This window comes from Oncorhynchus mykiss, chromosome 8 (assembly GCF_013265735.2).
Source record: "Oncorhynchus mykiss isolate Arlee chromosome 8, USDA_OmykA_1.1, whole genome shotgun sequence".
NCBI lineage: Eukaryota > Metazoa > Chordata > Actinopteri > Salmoniformes > Salmonidae > Oncorhynchus > Oncorhynchus mykiss.
In genome coordinates this window covers 5430558-5450390 of record NC_048572.1, presented here as the reverse complement: position 1 = coordinate 5450390, position 19833 = coordinate 5430558, and the positions used below count along the sequence as shown (strand labels likewise).

General features: G+C 45.5%; 1 protein-coding gene across 2 annotated transcripts in view; it reads left to right on the top strand.

Moving 5' to 3' along the window:
• Nucleotides 1-50: 50 nt before the first annotated feature.
• The window catches only part of LOC110529167 (kinesin-like protein KIF13B), an 86122-nt gene continuing 66339 nt past the window's right edge, over nt 51-19833 (top strand). For both annotated transcript variants that reach the window (XM_036984612.1, XM_036984611.1), the window contains exons 1-13: nt 51-220; nt 380-477; nt 824-909; nt 1182-1275; nt 10416-10428; nt 10539-10599; nt 11595-11687; nt 12109-12289; nt 12605-12692; nt 13389-13523; nt 14698-14810; nt 16311-16422; nt 18231-18443. In XM_036984612.1, coding sequence (XP_036840507.1) covers nt 843-909; nt 1182-1275; nt 10416-10428; nt 10539-10599; nt 11595-11687; nt 12109-12289; nt 12605-12692; nt 13389-13523; nt 14698-14810; nt 16311-16422; nt 18231-18443 — 1170 coding nt within the window. In that variant the 5' untranslated portion in view covers nt 51-220; nt 380-477; nt 824-842. The remainder of the gene's footprint in view (nt 221-379; nt 478-823; nt 910-1181; nt 1276-10415; nt 10429-10538; nt 10600-11594; nt 11688-12108; nt 12290-12604; nt 12693-13388; nt 13524-14697; nt 14811-16310; nt 16423-18230; nt 18444-19833) is intronic.

The following is a 19833-nucleotide window of genomic DNA, read 5'->3' as shown; positions in this document are numbered from 1 at the left end:
TAAAGATAAAAAATGATCTACAATAAATCAGGGAACTCTCGAACAGTTTATTCTTGACGATCAGACCTTTGTGCAGATCTACAAGAGTGGGGCAATTTGTATCCCCCACTAAACCCGGTGAAGGTTTCAGGACTGTTTAGGATGACTTCAGTGATCTCTATGGGTGATATCAGGAAATGCAACAGGTGAAAAACTATTCCATGCGCTGTCGTCGTTCCCGGTGAGTTTGCAACACCCAGAGTGTAATTTGTGTTTATTGAGAATGTTTTTATAATAGCAAGAACTCAAGACAACTTGCTATCTAAACTGTTTATATTTGTTGCTGGCAAAAAAAAAATAGTCTGCCAATGTCACCATATGCATGTTTGTTTTTACCCAGCTAACACGCAAACTAGCCGAGGAAGGTGCACTTCTGGAAGACAACTCTGCCTGCATTTGGGAAGTTCGAGGAAGGGAGAAATAATAATTATTCTCACGGTGAGTTGACAGCTTTCTCTGTCCGCTAAACTCTTTTTAGTTTTTGTTGTTGTTGCGAGAGTTGGCTTTTCGGACAGCCGTCATTCCTTCTTGGGACGCACAGGATTGAATACAAAACCTACAGTAAGTAGTGTGTTTGTCTGTAGGTGTAGTTATTGTTGACTTTCTATATCTTCGTATGATTAAATAACCTGTGATTTATAGAGATCAACCATTCTACGTTTTGTACAATTTGTCAAGATGAAACCAGTAGGTTGATACTAGAATGTATACCAAGAGGGATGTGGCACGGTTCATACGAGTACAGTAATGGTATGCATTATTTAATGAATCTGATTCATTCCAGCAACAGAAAACCTACTGCCATGGACGACAACTTGAGTAACTCCAATGTAAAGGTCGCTGTTCGCCTCCGACCAATGAACAGAAGAGGTGAGTTCAAAACACAAACCTTGTGACCAGTGCTTGCTTGACATGGACTGAAATAGCATGGTGCTACACTATTAAAATAAAACAAAACCCCTTCTCTATTAATTATGTAAACATTAGGACATGTTGGTGTGGCTATGTTGATGCACTAGCTGTGTGATTTTTTTTTTTTAAACATTTTTATTTTATTTTTAGCAGCCTTGAATCATCAGCTATTCCTGGACCCATCACAACTGTTCTTGTTTACTGTTGTTGTCCTGTGTGTTCCCTGCCAGAAAAGGATCTGAAGACTAAATGTGTGGTGGAGATGAACGGGAACCAGACAGTGTTGAATCCAGCTAGTCAGAACCTGAGCAAGGGAGACCCCAGGTAGAAACAAACACACACACACACAAACCTTTTCAGCGGGAGCTCTAGGAATGCTGCGGTCAGCTCAAGGTATGAGGACAGCGACAAGCAATGGCTCATTTTTTGGCAGCTATTAGATATCACTATGGTTACGTTCTAATATCTTGCCTACACTAGCTTACGACTTAGAATACATGCCAGATACAGTGCAGTGAATAAGTAATCGCCCCCTTTTCTCTACTTTTGCATATTGTTGATCCTGAATGTTTTCAAATTTTTCAAACAAAACCTAATATTAGATAAAGAGGAACCCGAGTGAACAAATAACACAACAATGACATACTTATTTCATAAACAAAGTTGTGCAACACCTAATGCCCCTGTGTGAAAAAGTAATTGGCCCGTTACACTCTAACTGGTTGTACCACCTTTAGCTGCTATGACTCCAACCAAACACTTCCTGTAGTTGTTGATCAGTCTCTCACATCGCTGTGGAGGAATTCTGGCACATTCTTCCATGCAGAACTGCTTTAACTCAGAGACATTTGTGGGTTTTCAAACATGAACTGCTTGTTTCAAGTCCTGCCACGACATCAAAAGCAACCCCAAACCATCCCACTACCACCACCATGCTGGACCCCAAACCATCACACTACCACCACCATGCTGGACCCCAAACCATCACACTACCACCACCATGCTGGACCCCAAACCATCACACTACCACCACCATGCTGGACCCCAAACCATCACACTACCACCACCATGCTGGACCCCAAACCATCACACTACCACCACCATGCTGGACCCCAAACCATCACACTACCACCACCACCATGCTTGACCCCAAACCATCACACTACCACCACCACCATGCTTGACTCCAAACCATCACCCTACCACCACCACCATGCTTGACCCCAAACCATCACACTACCACCACCATGCTTGACTGTTGGTATGAGGTTCTTACTGTGGAATACAGTGTTTTGGTTTTCGCCAGACATAATGGGACCCATGTCAGCGACGTGAGAGACTGATCAACAACTACAGCAAGCATTTGGTTGCAGTCATTGCAGCTCAAGGGTGGTACTAAGGGGAATTGGGATGTTTCATAACTTTGTTAACATAATTTTTTTTAATGCTTATTATTTGTTCCTTCAGGTTCCCTTTATCTAATTAATATTAGATTGATTAAGGGAACCTGAGTGAACTAATAAGAAAATAAGTATAAAAAATGTGGTTTTGGTTGAAGTTCTGATAGCAGTATCAAAAATAGAGAAAATCAGAAAGAGGGCAAATATATTTTCAAGGCCCTGGGTAGGGAAAGGGAAATACCTAGTCAGTTGTACAACTGGAAGGGAAAGGGGAATACCTAGTCAGTTGTACAATTGAATGCCTTCAACTGAAATGTGTCATTTTACCCCTACCCCTCTGAATCGGAGCAGTGTGGTCGGCTGCCATAATCGACATCCACCACCTGTACAAGGCTTCATTGTAAGTGGTGTGGTTTTAGTGTATATTGGAACAGATGCTTGAGATGGCATGCTCTGCGTTGGGTTTCTAGGCCACTGGACTGGTCATGTCTCCTCTCGAGGTCAACCCTTATCATAGATTACTAGCTTGTTGAAAAGTAACAAAATGCTTATTTCCCCCCCCCCCCCCCCCCCCCCCCAGAAGGTTCTTCAATTGCAGGAAGTTTATTAGGGAGAAAATAACTTTTTTTTGTGTTTATTTTGGAGTCGTTAGCTCAGTTTCCATCCAGTTGGTGACACATTTTCATGTGAATATTCTAAAAATCTGTATAATTTTTAAAAAAAAAACATTTTCCCCAATGGTGTGTTTCCACCAAACTGATTTGTTGCAGATAAAAAAAAATCTAATCAAATGTATTTTTATAGCCCTTCTTACATCAGCTGATATCTCAAAGTACTTGTACATTGATCAAGTCTGTTACTGGTCCCTTCCCCCATGTCAAACGCTTGGATTCAGGAGACGGGATGACTAAGGGGACAGGGTGATATCACCTTAACTCATTTTAATACACCAATGCTAACATTATATTCTCTTATCTAATTTAAATAAGTACTGCCTTGTTAACCAACATCGGAGAAGGCGTGTTTGCGGAGGGGGTTGGTTTGTATAGCTAGATAGCTACGCTACTGCTGCCAACATTTGACTTTAGGGTGTCAGAAAATATAATTAAAGTTGGCAAATATACTTCTGTTTCCCCTTTCATCTGTGTCTGGTGTTAGCTAGTTACAGGTTAGCTAGTTACAGGTTAGCTAGTTACAGGTTAGCTAGGTCTTCATCTGTGTCTGGTGTTAGCTAGTTACAGGTTAGCTAGGTCTTCATCTGTGTCTGGTGTTAGCTAGTTACAGGTTAGCTAGGTCTTCACCTGTGTCTGGTGTTAGCTAGTTACAGGTTAGCTAGGTCTTCACCTGTGTCTGGTGCTAGCTAGTTACTGGCTAGCTAGGTCTTCATCTGTGTCTGGTGTTAGCTAGTTACTGGCTAGCTAGGTCTTCATCTGTGTCTGGTGCTAGCTAGTTACTGGCTAGCTAGGTCTTCACCTGTGTCTGGTGTTAGCTAGTTACAGGTTAGCTAGGTCTTCATCTGTGTCTGGTGTTAGCTAGTTACAGGTTAGCTAGGTCTTCACCTGTGTCTGGTGCTAGCTAGTTACAGGTTAGCTAGGTCTTCATCTGTGTCTGGTGCTAGCTAGTTACTGGCTAGCTAGGTCTTCACCTGTGTCTGGTGCTAGCTAGTTACTGGCTAGCTAGGTCTTCATCTGTGTCTGGTGTTAGCTAGTTACAGGTTAGCTAGGTCTTCATCTGTGTCTGGTGCTAGCTAGTTACTGGCTAGCTAGGTCTTCACCTGTGTCTGGTGTTAGCTAGTTACAGGTTAGCTAGGTCTTCATCTGTGTCTGGTGTTAGCTAGTTACAGGTTAGCTAGGTCTTCATCTGTGTCTGGTGTTAGCTAGTTACAGGTTAGCTAGGTCTTCATCTGTGTCTGGTGCTAGCTAGTTACTGGCTAGCTAGGTCTTCATCTGTGTCTGGTGTTAGCTAGTTACAGGTTAGCTAGGTCTTCACCTGTGTCTGGTGCTAGCTAGTTACTGGCTAGCTAGGTCTTCATCTGTGTCTGGTGTTAGCTAGTTACTGGCTAGCTAGGTCTTCATCTGTGTCTGGTGCTAGCTAGTTACTGGCTAGCTAGGTCTTCATCTGTGTCTGGTGTTAGCTAGTTACAGGTTAGCTAGGTCTTCACCTGTGTCTGGTGCTAGCTAGTTACAGGTTAGCTAGGTCTTCATCTGTGTCTGGTGTTAGCTAGTTACTGGCTAGCTAGGTCTTCATCTGTGTCTGGTGCTAGCTAGTTACTGGTTAGCTAGGTCTTCACCTGTGTCTGGTGCTAGCTAGTTACTGGCTAGCTAGGTCTTCATCTGTGTCTGGTGTTAGCTAGTTACAGGTTAGCTAGGTCTTCACCTGTGTCTGGTGCTAGCTAGTTACTGGCTAGCTAGGTCTTCATCTGTGTCTGGTGTTAGCTAGTTACAGGTTAGCTAGGTCTTCACCTGTGTCTGGTGCTAGCTAGTTACAGGTTAGCTAGGTCTTCATCTGTGTCTGGTGTTAGCTGGGTCTTTTATCAAGCATGGAACAATCCCCCTTAAATATTCTGGGTGATATTTTAGTCACTCTCACATGGGAATCAGAATGATTGTTTCGGAACCTTTTTTAACATTTTGTTGTTCATCATGTTCAAATAATCTACAAGACTGAGTTTGACAATAAATTGCAGTTAACGCAGATACAGTACTGGTAGGCTAGTCTACAATGTACATAGAATGATCTTAACAGTTCAATGCTCAAAGGACATGGTATAGACTTCAGTGTAGAGAAAGAAAACGACCTCATACTTCCCTGTTGACCATTGTCTCCTCTCTAGTCCCATCAGCCTAAACTACCTACAGTATATACCTTCTGTGTCATCAGCTCCATTAAAGAGCTACAGCTGCCTGGTATGCCGTGTTCTGTATGTGCACTCAGTCACAGAAAGAGTCAACTCTGTCTGGTAACTTGGCTCTAACCCTCCTTTCCACTCCTCTACCCTCCCCTTTGCTCTGGCCTGGCCTGTGCCTTTCTTTACAAAGGGTGTGTCTGTTCTGTAGTCAGCGAGTGAGTGAGTGTGCAGATGTGACGGATGCTCACAGGAGGGAATGTGTACCTGTCCTGGTGAGGTGGTGACCTGTTTCAGCAGAACAAATACCTGTCCTGGTTAGTTTGGGTTTTTGTTAACCTATGGGTCCTGGTTAGTTTGGGGGTCTGTTAGCCTATGGGTCCTGGTTAGTTTGGGGGTTTGTTAGCCTATGGGCCCTGGTTAGTTTGGGGGTCTGTTAGCCTATGGGTCCTGGTTAGTTTGGGAGTTTGTTAGCCTATGGGTCCTGGTTAGTTTGGGAGTTTGTTAGCCTATGGGCCCTGGTTAGTTTGGGGGTTTGTTAGCCTATGGGCCCTGGTTAGTTTTGGGGGTTTGTTAGCCTATGGGCCCTGGTTAGTTTTGGGGGTTTGTTAGCCTATGGGCCCTGGTTAGTTTTGGGGGTTTGTTAGCCTATGGGCCCTGGTTAGTTTTGGGGGTTTGTTAGCCTATGGGCCCTGGTTAGTTTTGGGGGTTTGTTAGCCTATGGGCCCTGGTTAGTTTTGGGGGTTTGTTAGCCTATGGGTCCTGGTTAGTTTGGGGGTTTGTTAGCCTATGGGTCCTGGTTAGTTTTGGGGGTTTGTTAGCCTATGGGCCCTGGTTAGTTTGGGGGTTTGTTAGCCTATGGGTCCTGGTTAGTTTTGGGGGTTTGTTAGCCTATGGGCCCTGGTTAGTTTTGGGGGTTTGTTAGCCTATGGGCCCTGGTTAGTTTTGGGGGTTTGTTAGCCTATGGGTCCTGGTTAGTTTGGGGGTTTGTTAGCCTATGGGTCCTGGTTAGTTTTGGGGGTTTGTTAGCCTATGGGTCCTGGTTAGTTTTGGGGGTTTGTTAGCCTATGGGCCCTGGTTAGTTTTGGGGGTTTGTTAGCCTATGGGTTCTGGTTGGTTTGGGGGTTTGTTAGCCTATGGGGCCCCTTTCTATAGTCTACAATCAGCAGTGGGGACATTTTTGTTTTTGATTGTGATTTCTGCCCTGACACGCTACAGTGCTGTCTGTCTGTGCTGTCTATCCCCTGGGCTCAATATGAACATGTTTTGCAGGCTTCTGCCGGCTTCAGAATGAATCTCTTCCCAGATTCCATTTGGGTCATTAAGGGATGATCTTACCAGAGCATCAGGCTGCTGCAGGGAGGTCTGGGCCTTTTTTGTTTTATGAATAAATGTCCTTGGAACTATTCAATATGTGTCTCTTATAATAAGATTAGTTTTTCTATTGGTTTAGGAGATCACAAGGTTAGTAAACAGCTAGTGGAGGATCTCAGCCAGCGGAGGCCTTGGGCTATAATAAACCTGCTGTCTTTACGGTCCTTATCAGGGATGGAATGTTTATGTACTGACAAACTAAATCAGTCATTTTATTGTGGGGTATTCTCACTGGGGTTGCTTTTAACATGTATTGTTGGAGCCCCTTGAGAGAGCGGGAGAATAAAGGAGAGAGAGAGTACTCTCTTGCTGGCTGTGAAGATGTGCCAGCTATCATAGTTGAGGAATGCTCCAGCAGGCCAGGAGAAGCCAACAGGCTTAATGTTGCTCTTTCATAAAGGGCCTGTAACACACACTACTTCTACACAGGAGGGTCTTGTTTAAAGTCAGCCAAGCTACCCTGTGGTTTAGTTGCAACTAGGCATAAATATACAGAAATGATAAAATCACCCACTTTCTAAGCATAGTTGGTAGGTCCAGGTAACTGTCAAAATAAAGGAAACACCAACATAAAGTGTCTTTAATAGGGCGTTGGTCCACCACGAACCAGAACAGCTTCATTACACCTTGGCGTAGATTCTACAAGTGTCTGGCACTTGATGCGACACCATTCTTCCACACGAAATTTCATAATTTGGTGTTTTGTTGATCATGGTGGAAAATGCTCTCAGGTGCCACTCCAGAACCTCTCATATGTGTTCGACTGACACACACACACACACACACACACACACACACACACCCTTTAAATGGCAGGTAGCCTAGTGGTTAGACAGTTGGTCCAGTAACCGAAAGGTTGCTGGATCGAATCCCCGAGCTGACGAGGTAAAAATCTGTCGTTCTGCCCCTGTACAAGGCAGTTAACCCACTGTTCCCCGGTAGGCCATCATTGTAAATAAGAATTTGTTCTTAACTGACTTGCCTCATTAAATAAAAAAATTAAATACCAATTTTAATAAAAAAAACATTTTAAAACCCCTGTGCTCCCTTGAGATCCCTGTTTTTAAATCACTGAGATCTCTATTAACCATGGTAACCAAAATAATGGGCAACTTGGCATTTCTATGCATGATGGGATGTTAATTGCTTAATTAACTCAGGAACCACACCTGTGTGGAAGCACCTGATTTCAAAATACTCTGTATCCCTCATTGACTCAAGTGTTTCCTTTATTCTGGCAGTTACCTGTATTGTATAAACTCACAGATTACTTTAATTTACAGTTCAGACCCCTTGACTCTGAGTCAAACAAGCAAATGCACTAACTCACATACGCTGTTGTTACTGTTTTATTATCTATCCTGTTGCCTAGTTACCACCACCTATACACTTCCTTCACAAAGTATTCAGACCCCTTGCCTTTTTCCACATTTTGTTACGTTACAGCCTTATTCTAAAATGGATTCAATGAAATCAATTCCTCATCATTCTACACGCAATACCCCATAACGACATCGCAATACCCCATAACGACATCGCAATACCCCATAACGACATCGCAATACCCCATAACGACATCGCAATACCCCATAACGACATCGCAATACCCCATAACGACATCGCAATACCCCATAAGGACAAAGAGAACAGGTTTTTAGACATTTTAGCAAATGTATTAAATATTAAAAAAAAACAGATTCCTTATTTACATAAGTATTCAGACTCTTTGCTATGATACTTGTTATTGAGCTCAGGTGCATCCTGTTTCCATTGATCATCCTTGATGATTCTGCAACTTGATTGGAGTCAACCTGTGGTAAATGCAATTGATTGGACATGATTTGGAAAGGCACACACCTGTCTATGTTATGTTCCACAGTTGACAGTGCATGTCAGAGCAAAAACCAACCGATGAACTTGAGGTTGAAGTTATACGTAGAGCTCCGAGACAGGATTGTGTCGAGGCACAGATCTGGAGTACCAAAACATTTCTGCAGCATTGAAGGTCCCCAAGAACACAGTGGCCTCCATCATTCTTAAATGGAAGAAGTTTGTAACCACCAAGACTCTTCCTAGAGCTGGCTGCCCGGCCAAACTGAGCAATCGGGGGAGAAATGCCTTGGTCAGAGAGGTGACCAAGAACCCGATGGTCACCCTGACAGAGCTCCAGAGTTCCTCTGTGGAGATAGGAGAACCTTCCAGAAGGACAACCATCTCTGCAGCACTCCACCAATCAGGCATTTATGGTAGAGTGGCCAGACGGAAGCCACTCCTCAGTGAAATGCACATGACAGCCAGCTTGGAGTTTGCCAAAAGGCACCTAAAGGACTCTCAGACCTTGAGAAACAAGATTCTCTGGTCTGATGAAACCAAGATTGAACTGTTTGGCCTGAATGCCAAGCGACACGTCTGGAGGAAACGTGGCACCATAACTATGGGGAAGAATGGTGGTGGTGGCAGCATCATGCTGTGAGGATGTTAATCATGGCAGGGAATGGGACAATAGTCAGGATAGAGGGGAAAGATGGATGGAGCAAAGTACAGAGATCCTTGATGAAACCCTTCTCCAGAGCACTCAGGACCTCAGACTGGGGCGAAGGTTCACCTTCCAACAGGACAATGACCCTAAGCACACAGCCAAGACAACGCAGGAATGGCTTTGGGACAAGTCTCTGAATATCCTTGAATGGCACAGCCAGGGACCTCCCACTCTTTCTATTCTGGTTTTGAGCCAGTTTGTGCTGTTCTGTGAAGGGAGTAGTACACAGCATTGTACGAGATCTTCAGTTTCTTCTTAGCAATTTCTCGCCTTCATTTCTCAGAACAAGAATAGACTGATGAGTTTCAGAATAAACTTTTGTTTCTAGGCATTTTGAGCCTGTAATCGAAGCCACAAATGCTGATGCTCCAGATATTCAACTAGCCTAAAGAGGGCCAGTTTTTTTTTCTTCTTTAATCAGAACAACAGTTGTCAGCTACAATAGTAATTTACAACATTAGCAATGTCTATACTGTATTTCTGATCAATTTGATGTTATATTAATGGATAAAAAGTGTGCTTTTCTTTCAAAAACAAGGACATTTCTAAGTGACCCCAAACTTTGGAATGGTAGTGTATGTACAGATGGATAAGGTGTAATTACCTAAAATTTATTGAACCGTATTGAAGTTGATGTTTTTTTATATAGGAGAGGAGGAATGTCCGTCTGGGTTTGAAGGGCACACGGCCTAGCCTAGCCGTTCCAAGCGCGGCCTGGCCTAGCCTACCCGTTCCAAGCGCGGCCTGGCCTAGCCTAATCGTTCCAAGCGCAGCCTAGCCTAATCGTTCCAAGCGCGGCCTAGCCTAATCGTTCCAAGCGCGGCCTAGCCTAGCCTAATCGTTCCAAGCGCGGCCTAGCCTAGCCTAATCGTTCCAAGCGCGGCCTAGCCTAGCCTAATCGTTACAAGCGAGGCCTAGCCTAGCCTAATCGTTCCAAGCGAGGCCTAGCCTAGCCTAATCGTTCCAAGCGAGGCCTAGCCTAGCCTAATCGTTCCAAGTGAGGCCTAGCCTAGCCTAATCGTTCCAAGGCCTTTAGTGAGTGAAGGTCACAGCATTCTCACGTCTCAGAGCCATGGCATGAGGATTAGTTGAATTTACAGCTTTAAACCTATGATGATAAAAAACACTTTTTTTTGTCACCTTTTGGACTTTGTTAGTAAGTATGTTTTTTTTAATAGGTTAAATGTTTTACCCTGTACCTGAATGCTACTCAACACTGGTGTAATTAGTTAAAAGTGCCCACTTTGTTTTGAGGTAAGCTGTTGTTAACTGTGGCTTTCCATTTCTCCTCTGTTGTCCTGTCCAGGAATCAGCCTAAGGTGAGCCCTTAACCAGGACAGTATTGTGAGGTTACAGAATCACTATTTAATCACTACGAAGGTTTTATGTGTGTGGTCCTCAACTGGCTGTCATTTTTTTTCCCCCTCAGGTCTTTGCTTATGACTACTGTTTCTGGTCCATGGATGAGGCCGACAAGGACAAGTTTGCAGGTTAGTTACATATCAAAATTTTGAATACATATATCTTTTTCAATAACAAAATAATGCTCTGGGGGGAAGTTTCCCCCTAGGTACAGACCTAGGATCAGATTTCCTTTGCCCAGTCCTATACCTTAACTATTGCTAAATGGACCCAGGAACTGCATCTAGGTGCAATTTCACGCTACGCCCAGGATAACAGGACAAAAGGACGTAGCTACAATATCCACAATACCCAGTCGATGTCTTTAAGAAATGTAGCTAAATTTGTCTAAATCGATCCTTATACAATAACGAAATGGTTATATAAACAAATAATTGGTGAAATCCCAGTGTAATGAGGCCTAATGCAGCAGATGACATGGAGTGAGTTTAGAATACCAAAATTAAATCGCCAGAACTGTTAGCATCGAGCTAACCAAGCTAACAACAAACTCACTAGCTAGCGCAGCTTACGTTGAACAATTCCAGTTGAAACTGGTTAGAGAGAGGTCTGAGTTCACAATTACATTTTATTGACTTCCAAACCATGTACATAAGCCTTTACTAGCCCTAATGGCGCTATTTGTTTATACATCTCCCGTTGACATGACAACTGGGTCAGCGTTCCGAACCTTAAAATCGATCACGTGATAAACGCATTCGTTTTGATTGGCTGCTGCTTGCAACTAGTTGCACAACATTTAAAAGTTTCAATTGCATTTAACCAGGTATCAGATGAGTTGTTTATTAGTTGCAGGGGGGGGGGGTTTCACGAAGCAATCAAGTAACTCTGCTGCAAGCAACCTGGTCCCAGAGCGCTGCGTGAGGGGAAACACTGTGTTTCCTGGTCCCAGAGCGCTGCATGTAGGGAAAAACAGGCCCCAGCTTTAACTGAACTAGTACACCTGTAGAAAGGAACAGACCTGGAAAACCAGACTCTTGTCTTCAGGGAAGAGAAATCTCTGCCTTGGAGAAATAGCCACATATTCTTGTGAAACTCAATTGGAATATAATGTGTCTCTCAGGTCAAGAGGTCGTGTTCCAGTGCCTTGGAGAAAGTCTTCTGAACAATGCCTTCTTGGGCTATAACGCCTGTATCTTCGCTTATGGACAGACAGGTTGGTACCAGTCAATTAATCAAATGTATTTTTATAAAGCCCTTTTTACATCTGCAGTTGTCACAAAGTTATATACAATTAGCCAGTCTAAAACCACAAAGAACAAGCGATGCAGAAACATAGTGGCTAGAAAAAACTCCCTCGAAAGGCGGGAGCCTCAAAGGCAGGAATTACCATATTAGAGTAGTTACTCAGACATTCAATAACACACACCATGTGACACACACTTCAAACTCAGTTCAAACACTTTTAGTCCAATTTATTCTTTTGCATTTTCGCAAACAAAAAGTTTTGGCCTGTGATTTAATTGGCAGTGCCTCACCTCTCTAGCTTTGATTGGCTAAGCCCTCCTGATCCAGTGATTTTTCATTGGCTAAGCTTCACTGATCCTCTGATTTGATTGGCTGTGTGCCCCCACCAGGCTCAGGGAAGTCGTACACCATGATGGGTTCGTCAGAGCAGCCAGGTCTGATCCCGCGGCTGTGCAGCTCTCTGTTTGACCGGATCCTACAGGAACAGAGGGAGGGAGAGAGCTTCACTGTAGAGGTCTCCTTTATGGAGATCTACAACGAGAAGGTTCGGGATCTACTGGATCCCAAAGGGTGAGGAGAACAGGAACTCATTTTTTTTGTGTGTTTTTTTTTGGTGATCAAGTTTTTTTCAAACTTTTTTTTTAATCAACAGTAAAAGACAGATAAACGTGAGTAAAAGAGAGCCGTCCCTTTGATACATCCAGGGTTAACACACTGAACACTAACATCCATATCGCTGCTTAGAGATGGTCTCTCACACATCGTGAAAACATTTATTCCAAGTGATCAAGGGTAGAAAAGGTGTTTTTTTGTTTGTTGTCCCCCCCCCCCCCCCCCCCCAGCCAAATGGATGGTCTTTAATGATAACAACCTGTCTGTCCTCAGAAGTCGTCAGGCCCTGCGAGTGAGAGAGCACAAGGTGTTCGGGCCGTACGTTGATGGTCTGTCCCGTCTGGCTGTAGCCTGCTATAAGGTGCTTTCATACAGTTGTTTTATATCATTTCATTGTCTTTACTTCTATTGGCCCAGCTTGGGCTCATTGGAATACATTTTCTTTACTTCTATTGGCCCAGCTTGGTCTCATTGGAATACATTGTCTTTACTTCTATTGGCCCAGCGTGGTCTCATTGGAATACATTGTCTTTACTTCTATTGGCCCAGCGTGGTCTCATTGGAATACATTGTCTTTACTTCTATTGGCCCAGCTTGGTCTCATTGGAATACATTGTCTTTACTTCTATTGGCCCAGCTTGGTCTCATTGGAATACATTGTCTTTACTTCTATTGGCCCAGCGTGGTCTCATTGGAATACATTGTTTTTACTTCTATTGGCCCAGCTTGGTCTCATTGGAATACATTGTCTTTACTTCTATTGGCCCAGCGTGGTCTCATTGGAATACATTGTCTTTACTTCTATTGGCCCAGCTTGGTCTCATTGGAATACATTGTCTTTACTTCTATTGGCCCAGCATGGTCTCATTGGAATACATTTTGTTTGTCAAGAGAGGACTGGTGTTGCTACTATATCTAAGTGCTTACATTAGAGAGACCAGCCAATACAACTCTCTCTCTTTCTCTCTCTCTCGCTTTCTCTCTTTCCTTCTCTCTCTTTCTTTCTCTCTCTTCTCTCCTTCCCTCTCTCCTTCCCCCTCTCTCTATTTCTCTACAGGACATAGAGTGTCTGATGTCAGAGGGTAACAAGTCTCGTACAGTAGCAGCCACGAATATGAACGAGGAGAGCAGCAGGTCCCACGCCGTCTTCAACATCATCCTCACACACACTCTAATGGACCTGGGTTCTGGGGTAGGTCCAACACACACAGTCACGGACCTGGGTTCTGGGGTAGGTCCAACACACACAGTCACGGACCTGGGTTCTGGGGTAGGTCCAACACACACAGTCATGGACCTGGGTTTTGGGGTAGGTCCAACACACACAGTCACGGACCTGGGTTCTGGGGTAGGTCCAACACACACAGTCACGGACCTGGGTTCTGGGGTAGGTCCAACACACACAGTCACGGACCTGGGTTCTGGGGTAGGTCCAACACACACAGTCATGGACCTGGGTTCTGGGGTAGGTCCAACACACACAGTCATGGACCTGGGTTTTGGGGTAGGTCCAACACACACAGTCACGGACCTGGGTTCTGGGGTAGGTCCAACACACACAGTCACGGACCTGGGTTCTGGGGTAGGTCCAACACACACAGTCATGGACCTGGGTTCTGGGGTAGGTCCAACACACACAGTCACAGACCTGGGTTCTGGGGTAGGTCCAACACACACAGTCACGGACCTGGGTTCTGGGGTAGGTCCAACACACACAGTCATGGACCTGGGTTCTGGGGTAGGTCCAACACACACAGTCACAGACCTGGGTTCTGGGGTAGAACACGTCTGTTCACATTCAAAACCAACATCTTGCAAATTATTGTTTTGATACTTGTACGTGAATACATGTGTTGACATCACCAAATCACTGTAGTTTCATCTAAAATAATTTTATGCTCCACTGACTTTATTTTCTCCAGCTGGCTTTGTTGCTAACGTTGTGTTGCCAACAAATAACATTTTTCATAGCACTCTGTTTAGAGCCCTGTTTCATAGAGCCGTGGGGTATTTTGTAGAGCTCTGTTTAGAGCCATGTGGTGTTTCGTAGAGCCATGTGGTGTTTCGTAGAGCTCTGTTTGGAGCCATGTGGTGTTTCGTAGAGCTCTGTTTAGAGCCATGTGGTGTTTCGTAGAGCCATGTGGTGTTTCGTAGAGCTCTGTTTAGAGCCATGTGGTGTTTCGTAGAGCCATGTGGTGTTTCGTAGAGCTCTGTTTAGAGCCATGTGGTGTTTCGTAGAGCTCTGTTTAGAGCCATGTGGTGGTTCGTAGAGCTCTGTTTAGAGCCATGTGGTGTTTCGTAGAGCTCTGTTTAGAGCCATGTGGTGTTTCGTAGAGCTCTGTTTAGAGCCATGTGGTGTTTCGTAGACGAGTGGTGAGAAGGTCAGTAAGCTGAGTCTGGTGGATCTGGCCGGCAGTGAGAGAGCGGCTAAGACTGGAGCTACTGGAGAGAGAATGAAGGAGGGGAGCAACATCAACAAGTAGGTTCTCTAGATCTTTCTCTCTCGCTCTCTCTCGCTCTCGCTCTCTCTCGCTCTCTCTCTCGCTCTCTCTCTCTCGCGCTCTCTCTCTCTCGCTCTCTCGCTCTCACTCTCACCCTCTCGCTCTCGCTCTCACCCTCTCTCTCTCGCTCTCACCCTCTCTCTCTCGCTCTCACCCTCTCTCTCTCGCTCTCACCCTCTCTCTCTCGCTCTCACCCTCTCTCTCTCGCTCTCACCCTCTCTCTCTCGCTCTCACCCTCTCTCTCTCGCTCTCACCCTCTCTCTCTCGCTCTCACCCTCTCTCTCTCGCTCTCACCCTCTCTCTCTCGCTCTCACCCTCTCTCGCTCTCTCTCTCTCGCTCTCACTCTCTCTCTCGCTCTCACCCCCTCTCTCTCGCTCTCACCCCCTCTCTCTCGCTCTCACCCTCTCTCTCTCGCTCTCACCCTCTCTCTCTCGCTCTCACCCTCTCTCTCTCGCTCTCACCCTCTCTCTCTCGCTCTCACCCTCTCTCTCGCTCTCACCCTCTCTCTCTCGCTCTCACCCTCTCTCTCTCGCTCTCACCCTCTCTCTCTCGCTCTCACCCTCTCTCTCTCGCTCTCACCCTCTCTCTCTCGCTCTCTCGCTCTCTCTCTCTCGCTCTCACTCTCTCTCTCGCTCTCACCCCCTCTCTCTCGCTCTCACCCCCTCTCTCTCGCTCTCACCCCCTCTCTCTCGCTCTCACCCCCTCTCTCTCGCTCTCACCCCCTCTCTCTCGCTCACCCCCTCTCTCGCGCTCACCCCCTCTCTCTCGCTCACCCCCTCTCTCTCGCGCTCACCCCCTCTCTCTCGCGCTCACCCCCTCTCTCTCGCGCTCACCCCCTCTCTCTCGCGCTCACCCCCTCTCTCTCGCGCTCACTCCCTCTCGCTCGTGCTCACCCCCTCTCTCTCGCGCTCACCCCCTCTCTCTCGCTCACCCTCTCTCTCTCGCTCACCCTCTCTCTCTCGCTCACCCTCTCTCTCTCGCTCACCCTCTCTCTTTCGCTCACCCTCTCTCTCTCGCTCACCCTCTCTCTCTCGCTCACCCTCTCTCTCTCGCTCACCCTCTCTCTCTCGCTCACCCTCTCTCTCTCGCTCACCCTCTCTCCCTCGCTCACCCTCTCTCCCTCGCTCACCCTCTCTCTCACGCTCACCCTCTCTCTCACACCTCTCACACCCGTCTCTCACCCGTCTCTCACCCGTCTCTCTCACCTCTCTTTCACACGTCTCTCAGCTCTCTCTCAGCTCTCACCCTCTCTCACCTCTCTCTCACATGTCTCTCACCCTCTCTCACCTCTCTCTCTCACACGTCTCTCACCCTCTCACCTCTCTTTCACACGTCTCTCTCACACCTCTCTCACCCTCTCTCACCTCTCTCTCTCACACGTCTCTCACCCTCTCTCACCTCTCTCTGTCTCAAAATGTAACACACTTTGATGTCTTCATGTTTTTCTTACCATTCATTAATGTGTGGGTGTGGCCAGGTCTCTGAGCACACTGGGCTTGGTGATCTCAGCGCTGGCAGACCAAGGAGCAGGGAAGAACAAGACCAAGTTTGTTCCCTACAGAGACTCAGTTCTGACCTGGCTACTGAAGGTAGGTTATAATTCCATTATATGGGTTATTACCATTTCACATTCTCCAACTGTAACAGTATTGACCTGGTCTCTCCTTCCACACTATGGGGCGGCAGGGTAGCCTAGTGTTTAGAGCGTTGGACTAGTAACTGGAAGGTTGCAAGTTCAAACCCCCGAGCTGACAAGGTTGTCTGTCGTTCTGCCCCTGAACAGGCAGTTAACCCACTGTTCCTAGGCCGTCATTGAAAATAAGAATTTGTTCTTAACTGACTTGCCTAGTTAAATAAAGGTAAATAAATAAATAAACTACATACAGTACCAGTCAACAGTTTGGACACTCCTACTCACATTGTACAATAATAGAAAACATCAACACTGTGGAATAATGTAGAAACCAAAAAAAGTAAAGATATATTTGAATTTGTTTAAGTAGCCGCCTTGACAGCTTTGCACACTCTTGACATTCTCTCAACCAGCTTCATGCGGTAGTCACCTGGAATGCATTTCAATTAACAGGTATGCCTTGTTGAAAGTTAATTTGTGGCATTTCTTTCCGTCCTAATGCGTTTAAACCAGTCGGTAGGGGGGGACGTTTGGTAAAAGACCAAGTCCATATTATGGCAAGAACAGCTCAAATAAGCGAAGAGAAACAACAGTATCAAAAACCATGAAGCGCTATGATGAAATTGGCTCTCATGAGGACCACCACAAGAAAGGAAGACCCAGAGTTACCTCTGCAGCAGAGGATAAGTTCATTAGAGTTACCAGCCTCAGAAATTGCAGCCCAAATAAATGATTCAGAGTTCAAGTAACGGACACATCTCAACATCAACTGTACAGAGGAGACTGATTGAATCAGGCCTTCATGGTTGAATTGCTGCAAAGAAACCACTACTAAAGGACACTAATAATAAGAAGAGACTTGCTTGGGCCAAGAAACACGAGCAATGGACATCAGACCGGTGGAAATCTGTCCTTTGGACTGAGGAGTCCAAATTCGATATATTTGTTTCCAACTGCCGTGTCTTTGTGAGACGCAAAGTAGGTGAACGGATGATCTCTGCATGTGTGGTTCCCACCGTGAAGCAAGGAGGGGGAGGTGTGGGGCTGCTTTGCTGGTGTGCTTTGCTGGTGACAATGTTGGTGATTTATTTGGAATTCAAGGCACACTTAACCAGCATGGCTACCACAGCATTCTGCAGTGATACGCCGTCCCATCTGGTTTGTGCTTAGTGGGACAATCGTTTGGTTTTCAACAGGACAATGTACCAACACACCTCCAGGCTGTGTAAGGACTATTTGACCAAGAAGGAGAGTGATGGAGTGTTGCCTCAGATGACCTGGCCTCCACAATCATCCAACCTCAACCCAATTGAGATGAGTTGGACCGCAGAGTGAAGGAAAAGCAGTCAACAAGTGCTCAGCATATGTGGGAACTCCTTTAAGACTGTTGGAAAAGCATTCCAGGTGACGCTTGTTGAGAGAATGCCAAGAGTGCGCAAAACTGTCATCAAGACAAAGGGTGGCCACCTAGAAGAATCTAAAATATATTTTAAACTGTTCACTTTTTTTTTTTTGTTTACAACATGATTCCATATGTATTATTTCATCATTTTGATGTTTTCACTATTATTCTACAATGTAAAAAATAAAAGTTCTTTAATGAGTAGGTGTGTCTAGACTTTTGACTGATACTGTATGTGGAAAAATGGTCTGTTTTAATTTTTAAATGGAGTAACCTCATCTTCAGATTTCACATTTCTTCTGTCTTTTTCCTCCCTCTCCAGGACAGTCTGGTAGTAAACAGTCTGTCTCTCCTCTCTACAGGACAGTCTGGGTGGTAACAGTAGGACAGCCATGGTGGCCACGGTGAGTCCAGCAGGTGATAACTACGACGAGACGTTGTCCACGCTGCGCTACGCTGACCGGGCTAAGAGCATCGTCAACCACGCCGTCGTCAACGAAGACCCCAACGCACGCATCATCAGAGAGCTACGGGAGGAGGTGGAGAAACTACGAGACCAGCTCACTGAGGCGGAGGTACTGAATGGTTAATAATTATATAACGGGCATCACCAGCTCACTGAGGCGGAGGTACTGAATGGTTAATAAATATATAACGAGCATCACCAGCTCACTGAGGCGGAGGTACTGAATGGTTAATAAATATATAACGAGCATCACCAGCTCACTGAGGCGGAGGTACTGAATGGTTAATAAATATATAACGAGCATCACCAGCTCACTGAGGCGGAGGTACTGAATGGTTAATAAATATATAACGGGCATCACCAGCTCACTGAGGCGGAGGTACTGAATGGTTAATAAATATATAACGAGCAACACCAGCTCACTGAGGCGGAGGTACTGAATGGTTAATAAATATATAACGAGCAACACCAGCTCACTGAGGCGGAGGTACACATCGACTGTGAAACTTTCGTAACTTTGCACAATGCTGCCATCTTGAACAGCTCTTATCTCGATGAGACTAACATGGGTTAATGATCAATGAAAACCGTTCAGACTAGTGATTAGTAGCTAACGGCTAGACTTAGAACACAGGTTGAATGGCTTGTGGGGGAGTGGCTTGTGGGGGAGTGGCTTGTGGGGGAGTGGCTTGTGGGGGAGCCCCGTTTTTACAGCCCCATCCCTCAGCTTAAGTGACTGCTGCAGGGTTGTGTGTCTTCTCTCTGTCAGTCTATGAAAGACCCAGATCTGAATGTGTGTGTTTTATAATGGTTGTGTGTGATCTCTAATGTTAAGGAAGTCTCGAGGTTCTACTCGCCTGAGGTAGAATACCTCATGATAAGCTGTAGACCATAATATTTACCAAGAGTGTTCATCTATGTTTTTCATAGCTGTCTATTTACCACGACAAACGTATGCCGGCGCTAAGACCGCACCCTACGAGCAAACAAGAAAATGCACTGTGCTATGAGACTCGAAATTGAGATCAGGTGCTTCCTGTTTCCATTGATCATCCTTGAGATGTTTTACAACATCAGTGCACCAGTCCCTCCTGCAGCAAAGCACCCCCACAACATGATGCTGCCACCCCCACAACATGATGCTGCCACCCCCACAACATGATGCTGCCACCCCCACAACATGATGCTGCCACCCCCGAGCTTCACGGTTGGGATGGTGTTCTTTGGCTTGCAAACCTCCCATTTTTTCCTCCAAATTTAACAATGGTCATTGTGGCCAAACAGTTCTATTTTTGTTTCATCAGACCAGAGGACATTTCTCCAAAAAGTACGATCTTTGTCCCCATGTGCAGTTGCAAACCGTAGTCTGGCTCTTTTTTATGGTGGTTTTGGAGCAGTGCCTTCTTCCTTGCTGAGCGGCCCGTCAGGTTATGCCAATATAAAGGACTCGTTTTACTGTGGGTATAGATACTTTTGTACCTGTTTCCTCCAGCAACTTC